Here is a 19,466-nt window from a genome sequence, read left to right as displayed (position 1 = left end):
TTGTTTCATTGTGTGGCTTTGGAGGCGGAGCTTTTCTTCTCTGGCACCCCACCCCAGACAAGTGGGGTGCGCAGGCTGGCCGAGGGGGTCACTTCTGCAGAGACCACGCCCACCTGGCCCCGAGCTCCAGAGCCACACACCCAGAGCCACACGGAGGAAGGCCTGGTGCATTCCGGGGCCCGGCTGCTGTCTGGCCCCTTCCTGGCCTGCCACCCACAGGTGTGGGTCCCCTGGCGGCCGGGTCCACCTCCAGGGGCCTTGTGTCTGCACACCCAGCACTTGGAACCCAGCAGCCAGCAGGCCCTGGCCCTCTCATCTTCTTTTTCACTTAGACATTTCTCCTTTGTTGAAAAAATGCTCCTGGTTACAAAGAAAATACTGCCCACTTTTATTTTTAAAAATGCACCCCGATACAAAGGTAAGAAGCACCCTGAGAAGTCCACAGTCAGTTTGGGAATCCCCTCCAGCACTGGCCCTGCGTTCCTGTCACCCCCCCTTGTGCCGTGGCCCATCGTCTGGGCTCCAGTGCCTGCCTGGCCCTATGCTAGGGCCAGCAGCTGCACCCCGCAGTGCCTTGCTTTCGTCCCATGCCCCCTCCGTGGTGACCATGCTGTGTGGATCGTGCCCACCCCCGGCACCGGCATTCAGTGGTCGGTGTTGCTTAGGATTCTCAGCGGAGCAGGTGGCCCTGCAGCCTCAGCCTGCCAACTGTGCGTGGGAGGGCCTGGGGCAGGCCTTCCCTGGTGTGTGACTCTCGTGGGGGTGTGGGCACCCAGGTGACGGGACTCTGCTCTCTGGCACAGTGGGTGGGTTGGCCCTTACCTGCAGTGCGTGGGGCACCCAAGTGCAGGGGGACCTACTGTACATTCCACAGGCTGCCAACCACTGCCACCTAGAGGCCTCGTGTAGGTCTCCCTGGACTTGAACCTCCCGTCAGGCTTCCGGGAGGGGCTGTGGCTCAAGGGTCTCTGGGAGAGAAGAGGGGACTCCCCTGCCACCCATTCTGAGCAACAGGTCTGCCCTGCCCTTGGCCTGCATCCCTCACACCCAAAGCCAGCTAACTTCCCCGAGGCCNGTGGGGGTGTGGGCACCCAGGTGACGGGACTCTGCTCTCTGGCACAGTGGGTGGGTTGGCCCTTACCTGCAGTGCGTGGGGCACCCAAGTGCAGGGGGACCTACTGTACATTCCACAGGCTGCCAACCACTGCCACCTAGAGGCCTCGTGTAGGTCTCCCTGGACTTGAACCTCCCGTCAGGCTTCCGGGAGGGGCTGTGGCTCAAGGGCCTCTGGGAGAGAAGAGGGGACTCCCCTGCCACCCATTCTGAGCAACAGGTCTGCCCTGCCCTTGGCCTGCATCCCTCACACCCAAAGCCAGCTGACTTCCCCGAGGTGTACGGCATGTGTCCCAGGGAGTCAAGTGCAGGTTGTGTGGTCTGGGGAGGGGCGGCCTCAGATGTGAGGAGGTGCAGGGTCGCGTGTGGGGCACTGCCGGGGTGGAGCTCCTTGTATGTGTGCATGCGTGTGCAGCGCCACGGGGAAAGTGGCTGCCTCTGGGGAGGCGGGGTGCCCACTGTAAAGGGGGTCCTTCCTTACATTTGGTGTGACCCTGACCGAGCAGCTGGCCACGTGCATCGCCTTACAGAAGGTGCTAGAGTCGCCTGTTCCTGGCCTCCTGGCCCCTCAGGAAGCTTGGTGGAGCAGGGCCCACTCCCCTGCCTGGTCCCGTGTTGCTCCCGGGCACACTCTAGCTCCCAGCACACGGGGCAGCCTTCACTGTCCCCCCTTGCAAACTAGTTCTCTCTGCTCTGCCACACGGCAAAAGCGTGTGCTGGCTTCTCCCTTCTCACCGCCATGATGTTCTGGTTCCTCAGCGGCACGTGGTGCCAGACAGTGGGGTTTGCGTGACCTCCCTGGGGCACCACTGTTCAGTGTCATCTCTGTTCTGTGTACTGAAGCGCATTCCATACCAGCTTTATCAAGCGGCAGATACTTGAAAAGATCAACACTTGGCTCTTTCAAAGAAAATCTAGCTACTGACAGACACATGGATAAATCATCAGTGTATTCGGCTGGTGTTTATCGAGGAAGACACAGTCCATGGCAGCTTGCCATCTGGGCCCTGGAACTGTGGGCCGGACAGATGACGAGACACTTCAGAAGCGTGGGTACAGCGATCCCAGGGGTGTGGTCCTGGCAGGCAGACTGACTGTCACCCTGAATGACAGGGAGGGCTGACGCTGGGTAGACTACATGAGGGACAGTGTCAAAAGCTTGCCCTTTGGCCTGGCAGAGAGGAACGCAGCTGCAGGCTGTGGCCACCTCCCTACAGACATTGGGCCTGGGACAGGCTCTGGCGCCCAGCCAGCAGCCCAGAGACAGGCCCCACTGCCAGGTTCAAGGCCCCACCCGGCCCAGCCAGGGAGCCAGGGGAGGTGGCATGTGGTGAGCAGGACAAGTCCTGAGAAGCACAGTGCGCTCCAGGGACAGGCGCCAGGAGCACAGGCGCCAGCAGGGACGCCCCTCGCTCACACCCAGGAGGCTCCCCGGCTAAGCCGACAGGCCCAGCCAGGGGGCCACACACAGAAGCTCTCCTCCGGCTCCCCTGCCGTGCACCTCACGTCCCGCAGGACTCGGGTGCCAGCACACTGTGTAGCCACAACAGAAACATGGGCACGCTGGTTTTGCCTGAGTGCTGGCCTCTGTCCCACCAGCACCTCTGCCTGGCCAATCGGAAGCCCCAGAATCTGTGAGCAGACCATCATTTAGCTCAAGTGAGTGATGTAGACAGAAAAACCGAGTTTGCTCCAATTTTTTAGCTCCGTTAAGTGCTGGGGGAAGCCTTCTCGAGGGCAGTGGGTGAGTGCTTCCGAGGCCTGTCTGCAGCCCTGCAACCACCCAGTGGGCGCGTGCCCTGCAGCACCTGGCGCTGCAGGTGTTCTGCAGGCTGGGGCGTGGCTATAGGGCTGGCCGGCTGGCCTTCTCCGCACCTGAGGACATTTTTCCGTTGCTTTTAGAGGAGGAGGAAGTGAAAGAAACGGGGAGGGAAACATGAATGTAACAGAAACACTGACTGGCTGCCTCCCATACGCACCCGGGAACTGAACCCGCAACCTTTGGCTACAGGACAGTGCGACACCACTGACCGCACGACACCTGTGGCAGTGGAGAGGCAGGAAAGGCCACCTTCGCAGGTGCAGAGTGAGCACACTGACGTCACCGGAAAAGCTAACTCCCCACCCTCCTCCAAAACCACAGCAGCCACCAGCCTGTCAGTTCCGGGGGAGTGTGAACAATTCGACCGAAGCTGTTCCCAGGAAAAGCGCCCAGAGGTTGGCCTTGTGCACCCTTGACGGTCCCAGAGGCCAGGCCTGGGCACTGATGAGGGCGCCTCATGTCCCGGGGCCTGTTCCAGGAGGGCGCACGCACCTTGCTGCTGTAGAAGGTCTTGCCCGCCCCTGGAGCCCAGGCCTAGGCCGCCTTCTGCCTCTGTTCTTCCTGCAGGAGGAGACAAAGGGGCTCAGCTCCGAGCTCCCCTCACTAGTCTGCAACCCAACCCCCCCCCACCGCCTTAAAGAGGGAGACACCCAGCGCTCACTCAGAAGGCACAGCTCTGGGCCCGAGCCCAGGATCTCCCAACCTTCAGCCAGAAGTTCAAGGGCAAACCAGGACCTTAGCTCCCCTCCGTCCACACGCTGCCCCGATGTGAGCAACCTCAGGTGTTCCCTAGAACCGCCACAGGCCGCTCACCTTGATGGCCGCCTCCAGCTGGGCCAGAGCCTCCTCGTACCGTGGCACCAGGGGCTGTAGGAGCTCGGCGGGGGTGTCGTGCCGCTGCAGCTCGGGGGCCCCTGCTTCTGCCAGCATCCGGAGGAACTTCCGCTCCTGGAGGGAGCGTGCCCAGTGGGAAGGGGCTCCCATCGCCGCCCACCCCCGCCTCCCGCGAGGTCCACTCGCCTGACCTGCACTTTGAGAAGCAGCGTGAAGGCCTGTCCGGTTCTCCCAGCACGGGCTGTCCTTCCAACCCTGCAACCAGACAGACACCTCCAGAGCGGCCCCTGCTGCCCTGTGAGGGCCCAACGGGACAGCCAGTTCTCCCACCCCCACCCACCAAACCACAGCACAGTGCTCACCGGTGCACGTAGGTCCGCAGGTACTGGGGGGCGTCGTAGTTGACCACCAGCTGCACACCTTGCACGTCGATGCCGCGGGCAGTGGCATCTGTGCTGATGAGGCTGTCGGGATACAAGGGGCTACGGGACCAGCCTGAGGCCAGGAGCACCCCCTGCTCCCACCCTACTGGGGATGCTCGCATGGAATGAGGTGGCACATCTGCTGCGAGTGCCCTGTGGGGCCAGGCAGCCACCCGGAGCCAGCACCCTCCCCAGGCACTCACAGCTGGATCTTTCCCTGTTCAAACTGCTTCAAGATCGTCTTCCTCCAGCCTGGGCCGTAGCGGGAAGAGAATTCAGCCACCGCCACTCCCCCAAAAGCCTGGACTAGCAGGAAGAGCCTGCAAGGGAAGAGCTGGGTGGGTCAGGGCCAGCACCCGCCCGCCCCTCACCCCCATCTACACCTGCCTGCCCAGTCTCACCTGTGGGCGTTCTCCCGGGAGTTGGTGAAGCACAGGACCCTGGAGAAGCTCAGCTGCAGGATCAGGTGCAGGATGACCAGCGGCTTGGCGTGCAGGCTGCAGGGCACGTAGTGATGCTGTGGGGACAATGCGGGGTCGGCCCGGCCCCAGGAGCCTGGGCCCCCTCCCCAGCCTACGCGCCCAGCTCACCGAGAGCCCCGAAGGGAAGGTGTACTTCCCACCCGAGTCCACGTCCACGACCCCATCTCCGGGGCCCCCACGAGCTGGCTGAGCGGAGAAGAGCCAGGGCTGGTACAGGCCAAGCTGCTGCAGCTTCTCGGGGTTCTGGGTCAGGGTGGCCGAGAAGAGCAGCTTCTGCAAGGGCATCTGGGGGCAGCAGGTGCTGAAAGGCAGCGGGCACTGAGGGCGCAGCTGCAGCCTGGCCAGCCGCCCTGCTGACCGGCCAGACCGACCCAGCACTCCGCCCAGGGCAGAGCGGGGCCAGGGCTGGGGCTGGGTACCTGGCAGCGGTCACAGCCTGGGGCTGCCTTCTCTGGAGCAGAGCACAGGGGTCCTTGGCAGCCTCCCCCGGGAAAGCAGCCGCCACCACCCGGGGGAGCCATGCCTGGTGCATGCTGTCCATCATCCGGTCGGCCTCGTCGATGACCTGCGGGAGGCGGGAAGCCAGGGTCTGGTGGTGAGGTCAGCACTGGCTCCGAGCTCAGCCTCCCTCTGGGTGGGTGGGCAGCCTACCAGGAAGCGGAGCTGCTGGAGGCTAAAGCCCGGGGTCTGGTCGATGTGGTCCACCAGGCGCCCAGGAGTGGCCACTACGATGTCAGCCAGGCAGCGGAAGCCGTCGGCTCTGTGGAGCGGAGAGTAGCCCAGCAGTAGCCCACACAGACCCCAGGGCGGGGAGCCTGCAGGGCCTGCGCCCACCTCCTGCCTGCCCCTCCAGCTCACAGCCCAGCAGAACCTACGTCTTCTGGACAAGGGTCTCCTGCTCCTTGGCCAGGGACTTCTGCCCCGTGACCAGGGCGACGCGCAGAGGAGTGGCGTCTGTGTAGACATTGAACACTCTGCTCACCTGGAAGAGGACAGGTGTCACTGGCCTGACCCGAGACGCTGTGCCAGTGACACGGACTGTGAGGAGCCCCCCGGGCATGGGCTCCACATACCTGCTGGGCCAGCTCCTTGGTGGGCAACACAACCAGAGCGCGGACCTGGCACACGGCTCGTCGAAGCAGGGCCTGTGGGACAAGGAGGGCTTCCGGTGTCGGCAGGGCCAGCTGCCCGCCCACCAACCACTCAGAGGGCGGGGTCCTCACTCACCTGCACCACGGGGATGACGAAGGCCAATGTCTTCCCACTGCCCGTCGGGGCAGAGACACAGAGGTCCCTGGGCTGGTAGCCACCTCTTCCCACCAGGAACCCACTGGCTGCGCTCTCCAGGAGAGCGGGGATGACCGCTGCCTGGACTGGATTCGGGGAGAGGGGACATCAGTCAGGCCTGTGCAGGGACACTCACCAGCACGGGGCCCTGGGCCAGTCTGAGGCCTCCAGGTGGGCAGCTCTCCGCATAGGGGCACCTGGAAAGTAGGATGAGATGCCGTGCGCCCGCAGCTTCTTCTGCAGGTCAGGGTGGACTTCGGGGATGTCCTCAACAGGAACGGTATCTTCAGTGACATTCCTTCTGACACGGCTTGGCTGGGCTAGCCACTCTGGCAGGAAAGGGTGGACCTACGGCAAAGGGTAAGGGACAGAGGCCAGGTGGCGGCTCCAGAACCTGCCCAGCGCTAGGGAGCAAAGCCGCAGAGGCTGCAGGCAGGAGGCCCAACGAGCCTTTACCTAGTGTCCTGGCTTCCTGCCACCCCGACTCCCTGGCACCTCAGTCCCACACAGCCGCTCCCCTGGGGGCTTCCCCTCACACCTGTGGCAACACACTGAACAGACCCTGCAAGACCCCAAGGACAGATGACCACGGTGGCGTTCTGTTAACCAGGAGTCTCCTCGGTCCTAAAAAACTTACCCACCTGAACTAGGACCTGCCCAGTGGGACGAGTCGGTGCCCTAACCTGAGCGTACCAAACAGCCCGCGCTAACACTTTTGATCACTGTGCCTTCAGTACAGCTCATGCCTCTGGAACGGCTTGGAAGCAGCGGGGCTTCTCCCCATCCTCCAGGCAGGTAGTGCATAGAGGGCAGCAAACAGGCTGCAGGGCCATCAGAGGCCACACAGCAACTGACGATGACAGAAAGTCCTGGACACTGGAGCTGCCACCAGAGAGCTGAAGGGGCTCGTGGCCTGAGGCTGCTGCCGCCCCAGCAGAACTGGGCAGGCAGAGACTGCCCAGACCCGAGAGTGTCCTCTGCTCCCCTCTGTAGCCCTGACACTGCTGGAGAGACAATACAGTGACGGCGGGGGGACACTGCACCCAGACGACGGGACGCGGGTCTCACCCGCAGGGGCTCAGCTGCCCCCACTTCGACACGCACACGAGCTACAGCCCCGGGCTCCGAGAAGATGATTTCATGCAGGGGACAGTATTCCTGGAAACCTCCCCTCGCTGTGGTCACAACGGCACCACCGACATTCTCTGCACCCACTACGTAACCCTGGAAAACCTCTCCAGGGGACACGAGGGCACATCCCACCTCCATGAGGTCCGTCTGAGGCAGAGAAAGTGGGTGTCATCCAAACGCCCATCTCCAGGGTTCAAGGATGTTAGGATTCACGCGCTCTCTCTGCAGGTGGAGGCTCTCCTGAGGGAGAGCAACGGCCTTCATGCCCGGCCCAGGAACGGGCCTTCCTCCTCAGGGCCCAGGGGTGACCAGAACGGCTGTCAACTGGCCTGCACCCAAAAGCAGGAAATGAGGAGGGAAAGGGAAGATGCGGTGCAGCCTGGTCAGCAACCGCGTGGACCCGGTGCGCTCCCTGGAGCCGGACACCTTTGCTTTCTAAGAGCCCAACTCCAAAGGTCCAGGAGTATAGACTGCGGTGCCTGCTCCTGCCCCGTCCTGGAGAAAACGCAGAATGCGGGCTCCCACAGCTCCTGCCTCGGGTGCCTGATGCGCCCGGTGTGCAGCGGACCCTGCCCTGACTCTCGAAAACTGCCCAGGCACAGTTGCACGCCCCCTCGTCTTCATGCCTGTATGAGCACCCCTCCCGAAGTCCGAGCATCCTTTCAAGACGTCTTGGAATTCCGCGCTCCAACCCGTCCACGGATGGGCAAATTTTTAAAAACTCGCTTCTTACAGATACAAAGGTTCAAGCCTTCTTTTCGCTGACAGAAAAATACAACGCTTTTAGAACTGAAAGTAAAAACCCTGTCTGCGCGGGTTTCAAGTCCTTTAAAAACAAAAGTACCCGCACGAAGGGCGGCTCGTTCACCGCGCAGGCGTCCGCTCACTGCACACCTCCGGAACGCCCACAGGCGCCGGTTCTCCTCCCGACTGCCCCACGGAGCCTTGCGGGACTAACAAGAGCCCCAGCCCCGGCCGCCCCCGGGCCGCTCACCTTCGGCGCCCTGCTCCTCCCGAAGCCGCCAAGCAGCAGAGGATGGGCGGGGGGCCCGGTGGCCTCGTCGGGGATCCGTCCCCCTTTGGCCTCCGGCGGTGCTGCGGCCTCTGCGTCCACGCCGTTCTCCCCCAGGGCCTCCTCGCTGCTCTCTGCGGGGCAGAACCGGGGCAGGGGCGGCGCATCAGCCCCACCCGGGCCCGGATCCCAGGCCGCGCCCTGCCCCGCCCCGCCGCGCCAGGCCCACCTGCACCCGCCTCCTCGCCGTCCGCTTTCCGTCGCTTGCTCCCCGGCGCGTGCGGGCTTCCCGGCGTCCCACCGCCCCTGCATCTCCGCGGGCGGCGCCGCCGCCGCTTCCCCGGCGCGCCCTCGGTCTGCGCGGCCTCCTCGGGCTCCTGCTGCCGCGGCTGCTGCTGCAGCTGCCGCTCGCGGGCCTGGCGTTGAAGCCGCTCCAGCAGCGCGCGCGCCCGGCCGTCCGCCTCGGCCTCCGCACCTGCCGCCTCGGGCCCCGGGTACCGCGCGATGTGGAAGAGCGCCATGCCGGCCGTCCTAGCCCCCTGCGGCCGGCGCGCAACGATGACGGAGTGGCGGGGCCGTGACGTCAGGGCTGCGCCGGAAGACGGCGCAGAGCTGGGCTGTGCGGCGCGTGGGGCGGCGGCATGGAGCGGGACCCCGGCCCGCGGGGAACGCGCCGCGCGCTGGGCCACCTGCTGGAGGCGGTGCTGGCGAGCCGCGGCGAGGCCAACGCCGTATTCGACATCCTGGCCGTGCTGCAGGTGAGGCGCACGGGAGCGCGGGGGTCTTAGGCTAGAATGCGGGCCCCGGGCGCGGGCTCCGTGGATCCGGACCTGGACGTGGGAGACAGACAGTTGCAAGGCGGCGTCTAGGATTTTACTGGGGTTTTTTTCTTGCCTCTCAGGGCCCCGGGCGCGGACGGTTCGGTGGGAGGTTCGGCAGAGGCGGGGTGGAGAGTCACGCCAGGGTCAAGTTTGGGGTTCGATGGGGCTGGAGTGGGGGCGGGGGAGGCCACAGTTCCCGGCGGGGCACGGAGCGGCCGTCGTCTCCCCGCAGTCCGAGGACCAGGAGGAGATTCAGGATGCGGTGCGCGCGTGCAGCCGCCTTTTCGGCGCCTTGCTGGAGCGCAGGGAGCTGTTCGTGGGCCAGCTGCCCCCAGAGGAGGCCGTCATGTCAGGTGAGCGTCTTTGTAGACACAGGGACTCTTCTCTGGCAAGGTTGGAGAGAAATCTTGTCAACACGGGACGAACCCCCAAAACTTAATTGCCGGGCACACGAGGGGGTGGGGGAGGAAGGGGCACAGCTGGTGAAGGTTGAACAAAGGTTGATTCCTGCGCACGTCTGGAGCTTTGGTGTTGATTGTCAGTACTAGGTGAAGCTGGGGTCATGCGCCCTGAGTCTTGGGACATTCTGGTCTTGGTTTTCGGGGAAAAGCAAGGGGATGGGGTCCCTGCCCTTGAGGTAGGCGCTGCTCTTCCTGGCTGTGGGAACTGCTGGCCCCACCCCAAGTCTGGGGCCAAGGTTTCCACTCGTTTCCCTGGTTGGACTGAGCAGTGGGCATCAAAGTGGGCTGACCACCCCACTCCACTGGCAGGGTCCCAGGGGGCCACTCGGAAGTACAAGGTGTGGATGAGACACCGATACCAGAGCTGCTGCAACCGCCTGGCGGAGCTCCTGGCCCACCCCTCGTTTCAGGTCAAGGTGAGTCTGGGGGTCCCAGGCCCTGCCTCATCTTGTCCATTCCCTGTACCCCGAGCTCCCCCACACAGCAGAGGCCTGCGCTGCGGGCCCTCACCTGTCTGCGTGAAGACGCTCTCTTTTTTCCATTGGACAGTTTTGTGCAGGAGGCTGCAACCCGCCTCGACTCTTCCCTCAAGGCATTGGGCACCTGGGCCTGATGCTGGGGGAGGGTGACATGTTGTCACAGCACAGCCACTCTGCTGCCCTCTTTCCAGGAGCTGGCCCTCAGCACACTCATGAAGTTTGTGCAGCTGGAAGGTGCGCATCCCCTGGAGAAACCCAAGTGGGAGGGCAGCTACCTATTCCCCCGCCAGCTCTTAAAGGTGAGGGCGCAGTGGGGTCCCTACAGACTTCTCTGGTCCCAAGTTGGGATGGCCAGCTGTCAGGTGCCACGCTCTGCGGCATCCAGCCCATGGGAGGAGCAGACTGCCAGGTTGGGGCTTCCCTGGGGTGGTCCGGTGTTGGTGGGGCTGCTGAGTGGGCCTGGCCCCAGGCTGGCCGGTCCTACAGTAGAGAGGCACTCACCTGCCTGCCTGCCCGCCCGCCCTGGCCCAGGCGGTGGTGGAAGGCCTGCTTTCCCTGGAGGAGGACCGCTCACTGCTCCTCTCCCAGTTCCGGGAGTACCTGGAGCATGACGACATCCGCTACCACGTGATGCAGGCGGCTGCAGACACGGTGGCCCGGGTCGCCAATGGGCACCCCGAGGTGAGCTGGCTGGGCCCCACATCTGGGGAGGGGAAGGGGGCATGTCGGAGTCCAGGCGCTCAGGCCAGGCCTCTTACAGGTGCCCCTCACCTTCTGGAACAATGCTTTCACGATGCTGTCTGCCGTGAGCCTGCCTCTCCAGGAGAGCGACCTGGCTAACTTCTATGTGAAGCGCACAGGTGGGCGTCCTGGGCGGGTGGGCGGGCGGGCGCCAGGGCCCCACACCCTCACAGCCCCACCGGCCATCACCTCCCTCCCGGCTTCCTTGCAGAGCTATCGGACAAGTGGAAGGTCACCCACCTCAAGGTGAGACAGTGTGGAGCAGTGGTCTCCCTGGGAGCGGGTCCTGTCCTGGGCGTTGTCTCCCCCGGGCACAGGCAGCGTGTGTGGGGACAGAGGGGGTTGGGGAGAGGGCCAGTCAGTGTCCTTGCTGAGGGGTGGCGGGCCTACTTGACTGCTCTGTGGGAGGCTCGAGGGAGGCGGGGTGCGGCTCCTCCTGTCGGCAGAGTGTCTTGAGTTCCAGTCCTGGGCGCTCCGACCTTCCCAGCGGCAGAAAGCAGGCAGGGTGGGGCTGGGAAAGGATGGGGAGGGGCCTGGCAGGCAGTGTGTACAGCCCAGACTCCCCCCCCCCACAGGAGCACAGGAGGGCCTTCCAGGCCATGTGGCTAGGCTTCCTCAAGCACAAGGTAGGGCCTGGCAGGAAGCGGGCTCCGGGGTTGGGCCCCTGGCCTGAGCAGGGTGGGCCCTGACCGGTGCCCCACCCCCAACAGCTTCCTGTCAGCCTCTACAAGAAGGTGCTGGTGATCGTGCATGACACCATCCTGCCCCACCTGGCCCAGCCCAGCCTCCTGATCGACTTCCTCACCCGCGCCTATGACGTCGGTGAGCAGGGAGCCCCGGAGGCGGCCTGACCACAGGGAGGTGTGCCTGCCTAAGGCTCCTTCCCCGCCCTCACCTGGATGGAGGCGAGCAGGCCTGTGGGCAGGTGGCTCCCCTAGCCTCCAGCTCTTCTGGACCTGTCTGGAGTCAGGTGCAGGTGAAGGCGGGGCTGCATGGCTGTGTGTCTGTCTGCAGGGGGCGCCATCAGTCTCCTGGCACTGAACGGACTTTTTATCCTGATTCACAAGCACAACCTGTGAGTGTCAGCCCGGGGTGTGCAGGCCCCTCCCCACCCCCTCCCTGCCCCAGACGGGGCCCTGCTCTGCCCCTGGGCCCCAGGGTTGAGGTTCCTTGGGGTCCTGCTGCCTGCTTGCTCTGTGCTCTCACCCCCACGTGGCCGTCCCCCCACCGCCTTTCCCTCATTCACCCCACACCCCCAGGGAATACCCCGACTTTTACCGGAAGCTCTACGGCCTCATGGACCCATCCATCTTTCACGTCAAGTACCGGGCGCGCTTTTTCCACCTGGTCGACCTCTTCCTGTCGTCTTCGTGAGTGTCCGAGGGGGTGGGGGACAGCGTTCCAGGCCTCCCCCACATGGCCGCAGGACCACCTGGCCCTGCCTGGACTGCAGCCTGCCCCACGGGGCTGCACACAGGCCTGGGAGGGGCTGGTGTGCAGGGTCGGGGGGTCTCATACCAGCCTTCCTGCCCAGCCACCTGCCCGCCTACTTGGTGGCTGCCTTTGCCAAGCGCCTGGCCCGCCTGGCCCTGACGGCGCCACCCGAGGCCCTGCTCCTGGTGCTGCCCTTCGTCTGCAACCTGCTGCGCAGACACCCGGCCTGCCGAGTCCTGGTGCACCGGCCCCAGGGCCCTGGTGAGTGCCCTGACCCCAGGGGTTGTCCCACTGGGCGGGCGTTGGGGGCAGGTGGTGGAACAGGTCTGGGTCTCACCCCCAGAGCTGGACACTGACCCCTACGACCCCGACGAGGAGGACCCGGCCAAGAGCCGAGCCCTGGACAGCTCGCTGTGGGAACTGAAGGTGAGGCGCCAGCCCCGGCCTGCCCCCTCAAACTGCCACCCACCCACTGCTCCCTGTCTCCCTGGCTGCCTGGGAGAACCCAGGCCTCTGCCTGGAGTGGCCACCGTGTCCCCGCCATGGGCTGTCGGGGTGGGGCGGCCCGTGGCGGGTGCTGACGCCCGCACGCCCTCCAGGCCCTGCAGCGGCATTACCACCCCGAGGTGTCCAGGGCCGCCAGTGTCATCAACCAGGCGCTGTCTGTGCCCGAGGTCAGCATCGCGCCCTTCCTGGAGCTCACAGCATTTGAGGTGGGGCTCAGGGCTGGGTTGTGGGGGGAGGGGCCGAGGCACTGGGGGCTCCCCAGGGCCAGAGTGTCAGTCCCTCTGTTTGTGCTTGCAGATGTTCGAGCGGGACCTGAAGAAGAAGGGGCCTGAGGCGGTGCCACTGGAGTTCATCCCAGTGCAAGGCCTGCTGGGCCGGCCGGACGACCTCTGTGCCCAGCACTTCACTCTGGGCTGACCCCGGCACCCCGTCCCCCAATAAACGGTTCTGTGGGAGAGTGACTCGGGTTGTGGGCAGGCAGCGGGGCCTGTTGCCTTCCTGGGGGCTGTGCCCTCACCTGCACCTGCTGTCCCTGCCCTGTCACCCTCCCACCCCTGCACCTGGCCTCCCCTTGGAAAGAGCTCCCCAGGCCCCTCCCTTCTCTGCAGCCTGGCAGGGAGGCCACCGTGGGGCTTGTGCCAGGGGGCAGTCAGGATGACCAGCCTCTCGTGCCAGCTGGCAGGTAGTATGGGTAGCCAGGGGCACCAAGTGGGTCCTTGTGACGTAGCTCTGTCTCCATAGCCAATGACTCGGGGTCCTCCCAGGTGGCCCTACCACAGGGGCAGGTCCCCAGGCGGCCTGGCCGTTCCTGTGTGCCCCCAGTCCAGCAGTGGTGTGTTCCACCACTGATCTGGGCATCTGTCCATGGACCAGCCGCCATGTCAAACGCTCTTTGTGTTTCCCCTCTTAACCCTGACACGGACCTGTCCCTCTGACACCAACCCAGGGGCAGCAGCCTGACAGCCTGAACAACAGACCCCACGTCCACTGCCCGGCCAGGAGTCTGGGATCTACCACACCGTGAAAGCACCCATGTGTGTGCTCTCGGCTGTGCCACCCTCCCAAGGTCCTGTTCTCTGCTCCACAACATTCCAGGGGCCTGAGACTGAGACCCCTTTCTGTGCCCTTGTGCGTCCCCCCTGACCGGTGCTCACTGGTCACCTGCTGGTGTGCAGGGGACTGTCAGTCAGGTCCCCCTGTCTCTGCACAGCGTGCCCTCTGGAGGGGGCCTCCCTCCCTCCATCTGTCTGGTTCCGGGGCTTCCACCCAGAGATGCAAGGCTCCGGGTGATTAAGTCACATGTGTAATGAGCATCTGCCGAGATGTGGAGACTGCACCAGCGATAAGGGATTATTGCTTGACGCCCAAGCATTTAATTGGCATTTAGCGAATTAGCTGCAGACAATTAGCTGTCGGTAGGCACGTTTCTTGCAGCTTCAGTGGAGCGGAGGTGGGCGCATTACCGCGGTGGAAAGATGCGGTGCCTGGGGCCTCCGAGGCCAGCAGGGGGCGCTCCCTCCTCGCTCAGGAAGTCGTGTGGCCCCCGCTGGCAGGTGGGAAGCACTTAAATGCCTTGAAATCTATTTTTCCTGGGAACTTGGTTGAGTCTGGCGGTGCGACCGTGGAGGCGGCGGCTGGAGGCCCTGGTGGGTGGGGTGGTCAGGGGCTGCGGGAAGGCCTCAGCCCGCACGTTCACACCTACTATTGCCACTCGCCTCCTGCCGCCCGCGCCTGAACTCGCCTGGTTTCTATGGCAGCAGCTCTCACGAACAGAGTGCGTGTGGGGCTGACCCACAGACCCCAGTCCCTGAGCCAGCCGTCTGGTCAGCGCCAGCGGGGACTTCGTGGGCGTCCCTGGGAACCATTGCTGGGGCTGCGTGGGCACTCAGCCAGGCTTCTGTGTCTGGTGGGAATGGAGCGGCCCTGACCGCCTCGAGGCCCGTGCCTTCTCTCTAGGCGGGTCTCGGAGGGGACACAGGGTGGCCTGAGGCAGTGCCTGGGGTTGGGCGGGGACCAGCCAGCCTCATGTTTCATTTGAGCTCTGGATCCAGCTGTGCCTGAAGCCAGACCCACTCTCCTTTCGAGAAACCTGGTGAAAATGCTCCGGTTCTGCAGTTCAGGGGCCCTGAGGCCCCTTTAGCTCAACAGTTTGCTCAGAGGACCCCGTCCCCGGTGAACAGGTGTGGCCCAGTTACGGTCTCTTGTCCCCGAAGGGCTCAGGACAGGTCTGTCCACAACGGAGGACGGGTCCAGACCACCACCATCCCATCCGTGCCGGCCCTTGGCCCCAGGTGTCCATGGTGCCGGCTTGTGGGCACCTCAGCCTAGGCCCAGAGATGACAGGCAGGTATGCGTGCTCTGCACCCCGACTTCCTGCGTGTCACTTACTGAGCTTTGGCCCAGTGTAAAGTGGGTCAGAGGCAGCTCTGCCCACAGGTCTCCGTGACAGTGGGGCCCAGAGGCCAACACTGAGGTGGAGTCGGGCAGACAGGGTCCCGAGTGGAGGGAAGGGGGCTGTTGGCTCACCACAGGGAGCCCCACACAGAGCTGCCTTTTACAGGGGTCCTCCCTTCAGGCAGGAGGTATCAGCTAGTGACACTGGTCACCTGCGGGGGCTAGCGGGAGACAGGGATCCTTCATAAATGTCCTTCCTGTCCAGCCAGGATTCCCTGCACAGAGGACAGTGATGCCTCTGAGCCCCTGCCATGGTCCGGCCCCAGGAGGGTCCTATGCTTGTCATGTGAAAATGGCAGCCTGGCCTTTGTGCCTGACGGGCCGCCTCCACCTCGGTTCTTCCCCAGCCCAGGGAGTCCTGTTCCCACAAGTGGCTCTTTGGCTGGAAAGCCCAAAGTGATGTGTTCTCGTAAGACCCTCAAGGTCAGCAGGCAGGGCTGCTGGGAAGGACCCGTCTCCAGGGCAACAAGTCCAGCTCAGGTGGAGTCGGGCGTCTTTCCTGGCCCTTCCTCGGACAGAAGGCCAGACATGGGAGGTGGGAGACTCCAGGCAGGATTCTTCCAGAAAAGTGGCGCCACCCACTGAGAACTGCCTCCTGGTGGTCTGTGGGGAACCGCAGGTCCTGGGGGCAGCCGATGGGTTCATGTGTCAGGGCTTTGGAGCCACAGGGACCACGGCTCAGGAGAGCATTTTGGGTGCAGGGCACCCGCCATCCTTGGAGAAGCTGCCACATGGTCCTCAGGCCGATTTCCAGGATCAGGTTTCCTGAGCGCGTGGCTGTCACTCTTGCGGATGCCTGTGTGTCCTTCAGTGCAGCCAGGGCATGAGGTTTCACGGAACCACTCAGCATGGGCCGGGGAGCCCGTGGCCTCTGCTGTTGGTTGAGCACAGTCAGGAGGAACTGAGGCGGAGGCAGGTGTCTTGGGTCCTTGTGGGAAGAAGTAAGTTCCCAGGCCCATGTGCTGGAAACCCGGGCTCGAACTACACAAGCTGCCAGGGCATCTGCAGGGCCAGGTGGGCAGCCCCTCCACCCCACACTGCAGGTCCTCACTCAGCCACCTGCTGCTCCCAGGTCTGGGCCTCTGCCATCTGCTGGCAGGAGCTGGCTTGGCTGGGGACGGAAGTTTGATGGAGAAAGTTATTAAGAGGCATCGCTCTGTCTAAAGGCTGCTGTTGGGCAGGCGTGGGCTTGCTCTTCCTGTAAGTAGGGGCCTTTCCTTAAAAAATTACACTTCATTGTCTCGAGGTAGACAGGAAATTAAATTAGAGGGCATCAGAGGGGGAAGGAGGGCTGGACCACCATCCAGCTGGAGGACCACCCAACAGCAGCCGGTCTGCATGTGAGAGGGGGCTACAGGGGCCCCCGGAGCTGGGACCGGTGGCTTTAGCTTGTCACAACCCCTCAGTCTGCCTCCAGGAGCAAGGCCGGCCCTGCTCTGAACAGTAGGTGGATGCCTGTCAGGGACCCAGGAGGGGCACCCTGGACCCCCACCCAGCAGGAGGTCTTAGTGACACACAGTGGGACCCAAAGCAGCCAGCACACCCAAGGGTGCCCCCAGGGGGACCCCAATCCACTCACCCCAATTTAAAAAATAATTTTTTGTTATAGAGTAATATAGAATAACTATAGAAATTACAAGTATAACTATTTCATGTGAATAACATGTTACATAATTATAATGAGTATGTAATTAATATGTACTAACTACTAGTTATGAATAGTTATGAATTACACATTTATTACTTATCGGCTCTCTGGTTTGACATCAGCCACCATTTTGGATTGTAATCCAGCAGCCATTTTGTTCTACCCCGCCCATCCTGGCAACAGCTATATGATTAATAGATTGCTTATTTAAATGATTAAGTGAAATCATGGGTACAGTGACTGTAGATAGTAATTACAATTGTGGGAATAGCAGAACATCGCTTTCATACCGTAGGCAGAACAGAAAAACAAACCAGGGACGTGAAACGTGTCTTCTCAGACTCGCTGCTGATACATAATCCCTGGTGTTCAGATACATTTGCTTCTAACCCTTTTGCCTTGTCAACAAGGGGTCACTGCCACCAACCCAGTGCAACAGGAGTCTCCGATCCAGGGCTCAGTAGAAGGAGATATTTTATGGAGGCAAATAGCTTGCAAGTGGGCAGATGCAGCCTCTGCGCTCTTGGGAGACAAAGGAGAACTGGGCTCCTATAAAGAAAGTGCCCACCCTGGCCCCTAAAGGGTCCCTTTCTATGCAAATGAAGAATCCACATCCGCACTATCTGATTGGTCCAGGTAGCACTGCCCTGATGGTTATGGAGCTTCTCAGATTGGTCAGTAAAGATGCAAATGAGGATATAGCTGCATGACTCTGATTGGACAGGGCAGGTCTCAGCCCATTGGTTGAATGCGATTTTGGGAGCTCCTTTATACGGGCAGGTGCACTGGGGTCAGGACACTGGGCGTTGCCTGGCTTTTCCCTGAGATGTGGCGCAAGCGTGCGTGTGAGGGGGGGGGGCCCTCTGTCCGCAACAGCCGCTGGACCCTGGTTCTGAGTTTGGGCCCCGCAAAACTCAGAGGAGTCCTCCCTCGGCAGGTGTATCTTCCTTGGAGTTGACAGCACAGAAACACGTTTTATTTACTAACCAGAATTATACTTTGGGCATGTTTTAAACAAAATCTTCCTTTTGGGGAGTACGATTTACATACAATAAAATGTGCATTTAAAACGTGTTTTTTCCCTTTTTTTGACATTTTCATTTCAAAATAATTTGAGCGGCAAAAAAAAAAAAAGACGCAAAAGCAGAGTGAAGAAGTCCCGATTTCTTCTGGGGACCGATTTCATTTTGCAATGACCATTGGGGGCTTCGAAGAGCAAGAGGAACAACACACAAGACTCTCATCTCATTGATCCCTGAGCAGTTAACTGCCCGACTGGCCCCGTGTGCTCTTCCCACAGGGGCCGCCTCCCACACTGGGGACCCTCCGGACCGGTTTTCCCCTTCTGCTGTGACGCTTTCTTTTTTAGAGGCACCAGTTATCCTTACGCTGAGTCATCTTCCTGAGGAATCCGAGTAATTCATCTTCTTCCTATTGCTTCTTTTGGGGTATTTTTCCTAAGTCCCCAGTCACCGTGAGACCCGCAGCCGGTCTCCTGGTCCTTGGCCGGGCCCCTGCCGTCCTCCACTCCGTGTTCGCTCTTCATTCCCTGTGGTGCTGCTCAGAGCCTCCCTTTGTCTCTTTAGCTCTGGGGTCCGGGGCTTTCACTTCCTTCTTTCGTCGTGCGTCTCATCTGCAAGTTCCTCTTTAGAACGCTGTCTCCTCCAGTCCTTCTAACGCAAGACGCTCTCCCAGGACCTTCCGATTCTTTGGGTTGTTTTCTTCCGGAACGTTTTCCACTGGTCTTTTCCCCCTCCGTTCCTCTCTTCCCCGGCTGGGTCTTCTTTCTCCCACAGCCCTCACAGCCCTGCAGAGACACAGAGGAGCCAGCGGGCCCGCTAGGACATGTCCGTTCCTTCGGACCCTGGGAGCAGGTCTGGCCACTATGGCTTGAGGACCACGCACTTGGACACGTGAAGGCCAGTTCTGAGGTGAGAAAAGAGATGGCTGAGAACCCAGGTAGCCGTGACCTGCAGGGAGAAATGGGCCAGGTGCTGAAATTCATCACTGCCAAGCCCTGTGATGTTTCTGGCTAAACTGTATGGAAATGACTAATGGATGCCGGGCAGCGGGCCCACCGGCCATCCCTGAGTCACTGGAGAAAGATGGCCCGTCAGTTTGCGTTAGCACCGATTTCATTTTGCAATGACCATTGGGGGCTTCGAAGAGCAAGAGGAACAACACACAAGACTCTCATCTCATTGATCCCTGAGCAGTTAACTGCCCGACTGACCAGGAGTTCGTTTAATTAACTGGGGCATCCGGGGCGGCAGCTCTTACCAACGTGAGGATCCAGTTCACCCGGTGCAGCTTCTCCAGGGGTGTCTGGGGCTCTTTGAGTTTGGGGGCTCACACTCCAGCGGCCCGGCCTCCGAGGGCGGCATTCAGCCACTGCCTGCTCTTGCTGCTCCGCTGGAATCCTGAGCTCCGGCAGCTTCCCCAGCCCCACGCACGGCAGGGCGTCCGCACGGGCAGGAGCCTGGGTGCTCCGAGTGGCTCTGAGCTTTTAGGCCCCTTCCGCTGAGTGGTGGGGAGTCATCTCAACCAGTGCTGCAGGGGCCTCCGGGCCACCTTCCCCAGGCCCAGGACCTGGGTCTCACAGGGGGACCTGGGCCTCACAGGGGGACTCAGCAGGAAGACGCCTGCTCCCCACACAGTCACCTCCCTCCCGAGAGCACAGGACAGGGAGGGTCCGGCCGTGGCACCCACATGGTCTTTCCCCTCTGTCCCTGCAGTTGGGCCAGGTTCCCCAGGACAGGACGGGGTGGGTGCCACAACGGGAGGGGTCCTCAGACCCCCGGCCCCCACCCCATGTCCT

At 62.4% G+C, this 19,466-nt stretch overlaps 2 protein-coding genes across 2 annotated transcripts; one reads left to right on the top strand and one right to left on the bottom strand.

The window, feature by feature from the left end:
- Positions 1-2,045: 2,045 nt before the first annotated feature.
- On the bottom strand, positions 2,046-8,660 carry DDX51 (DEAD-box helicase 51). The gene is made up of 16 exons (XM_037051837.1): positions 8,333-8,660; positions 8,086-8,237; positions 6,158-6,308; positions 5,901-6,046; positions 5,747-5,818; positions 5,549-5,655; positions 5,325-5,433; positions 5,093-5,238; positions 4,782-4,974; positions 4,593-4,708; positions 4,395-4,511; positions 4,132-4,233; positions 3,961-4,024; positions 3,749-3,883; positions 3,428-3,496; positions 2,046-3,008 (listed from the first exon to the last, which is right to left on the bottom strand). The coding sequence occupies exons 1-15, from the start codon at positions 8,622-8,624 to the stop codon at positions 3,470-3,472; spliced, it is 1,929 nt and encodes a 642-aa protein (XP_036907732.1). The 5' UTR covers positions 8,625-8,660; the 3' UTR covers positions 2,046-3,008; positions 3,428-3,469.
- Positions 8,661-8,699: 39 nt separating this feature from the next.
- On the top strand, positions 8,700-13,003 carry NOC4L (nucleolar complex associated 4 homolog). The gene is made up of 15 exons (XM_037051838.1): positions 8,700-8,861; positions 9,157-9,277; positions 9,695-9,801; positions 10,056-10,163; positions 10,396-10,545; positions 10,625-10,724; positions 10,817-10,851; positions 11,181-11,231; positions 11,316-11,427; positions 11,620-11,680; positions 11,865-11,975; positions 12,140-12,300; positions 12,383-12,465; positions 12,639-12,752; positions 12,844-13,003. The coding sequence occupies exons 1-15, from the start codon at positions 8,745-8,747 to the stop codon at positions 12,961-12,963; spliced, it is 1,551 nt and encodes a 516-aa protein (XP_036907733.1). The 5' UTR covers positions 8,700-8,744; the 3' UTR covers positions 12,964-13,003.
- The last annotated feature ends 6,463 nt before the right edge of the window (positions 13,004-19,466 follow it).

This window comes from Sturnira hondurensis, unplaced genomic scaffold (assembly GCF_014824575.4).
Source record: "Sturnira hondurensis isolate 20B ecotype Veracruz unplaced genomic scaffold, ASM1482457v3 Scaffold0007406, whole genome shotgun sequence".
Lineage (NCBI taxonomy): Eukaryota > Metazoa > Chordata > Mammalia > Chiroptera > Phyllostomidae > Sturnira > Sturnira hondurensis.
The sequence above is the reverse complement of the archived record's forward strand: the minus strand, read 5'-3'. Positions and strand labels throughout refer to the sequence as shown.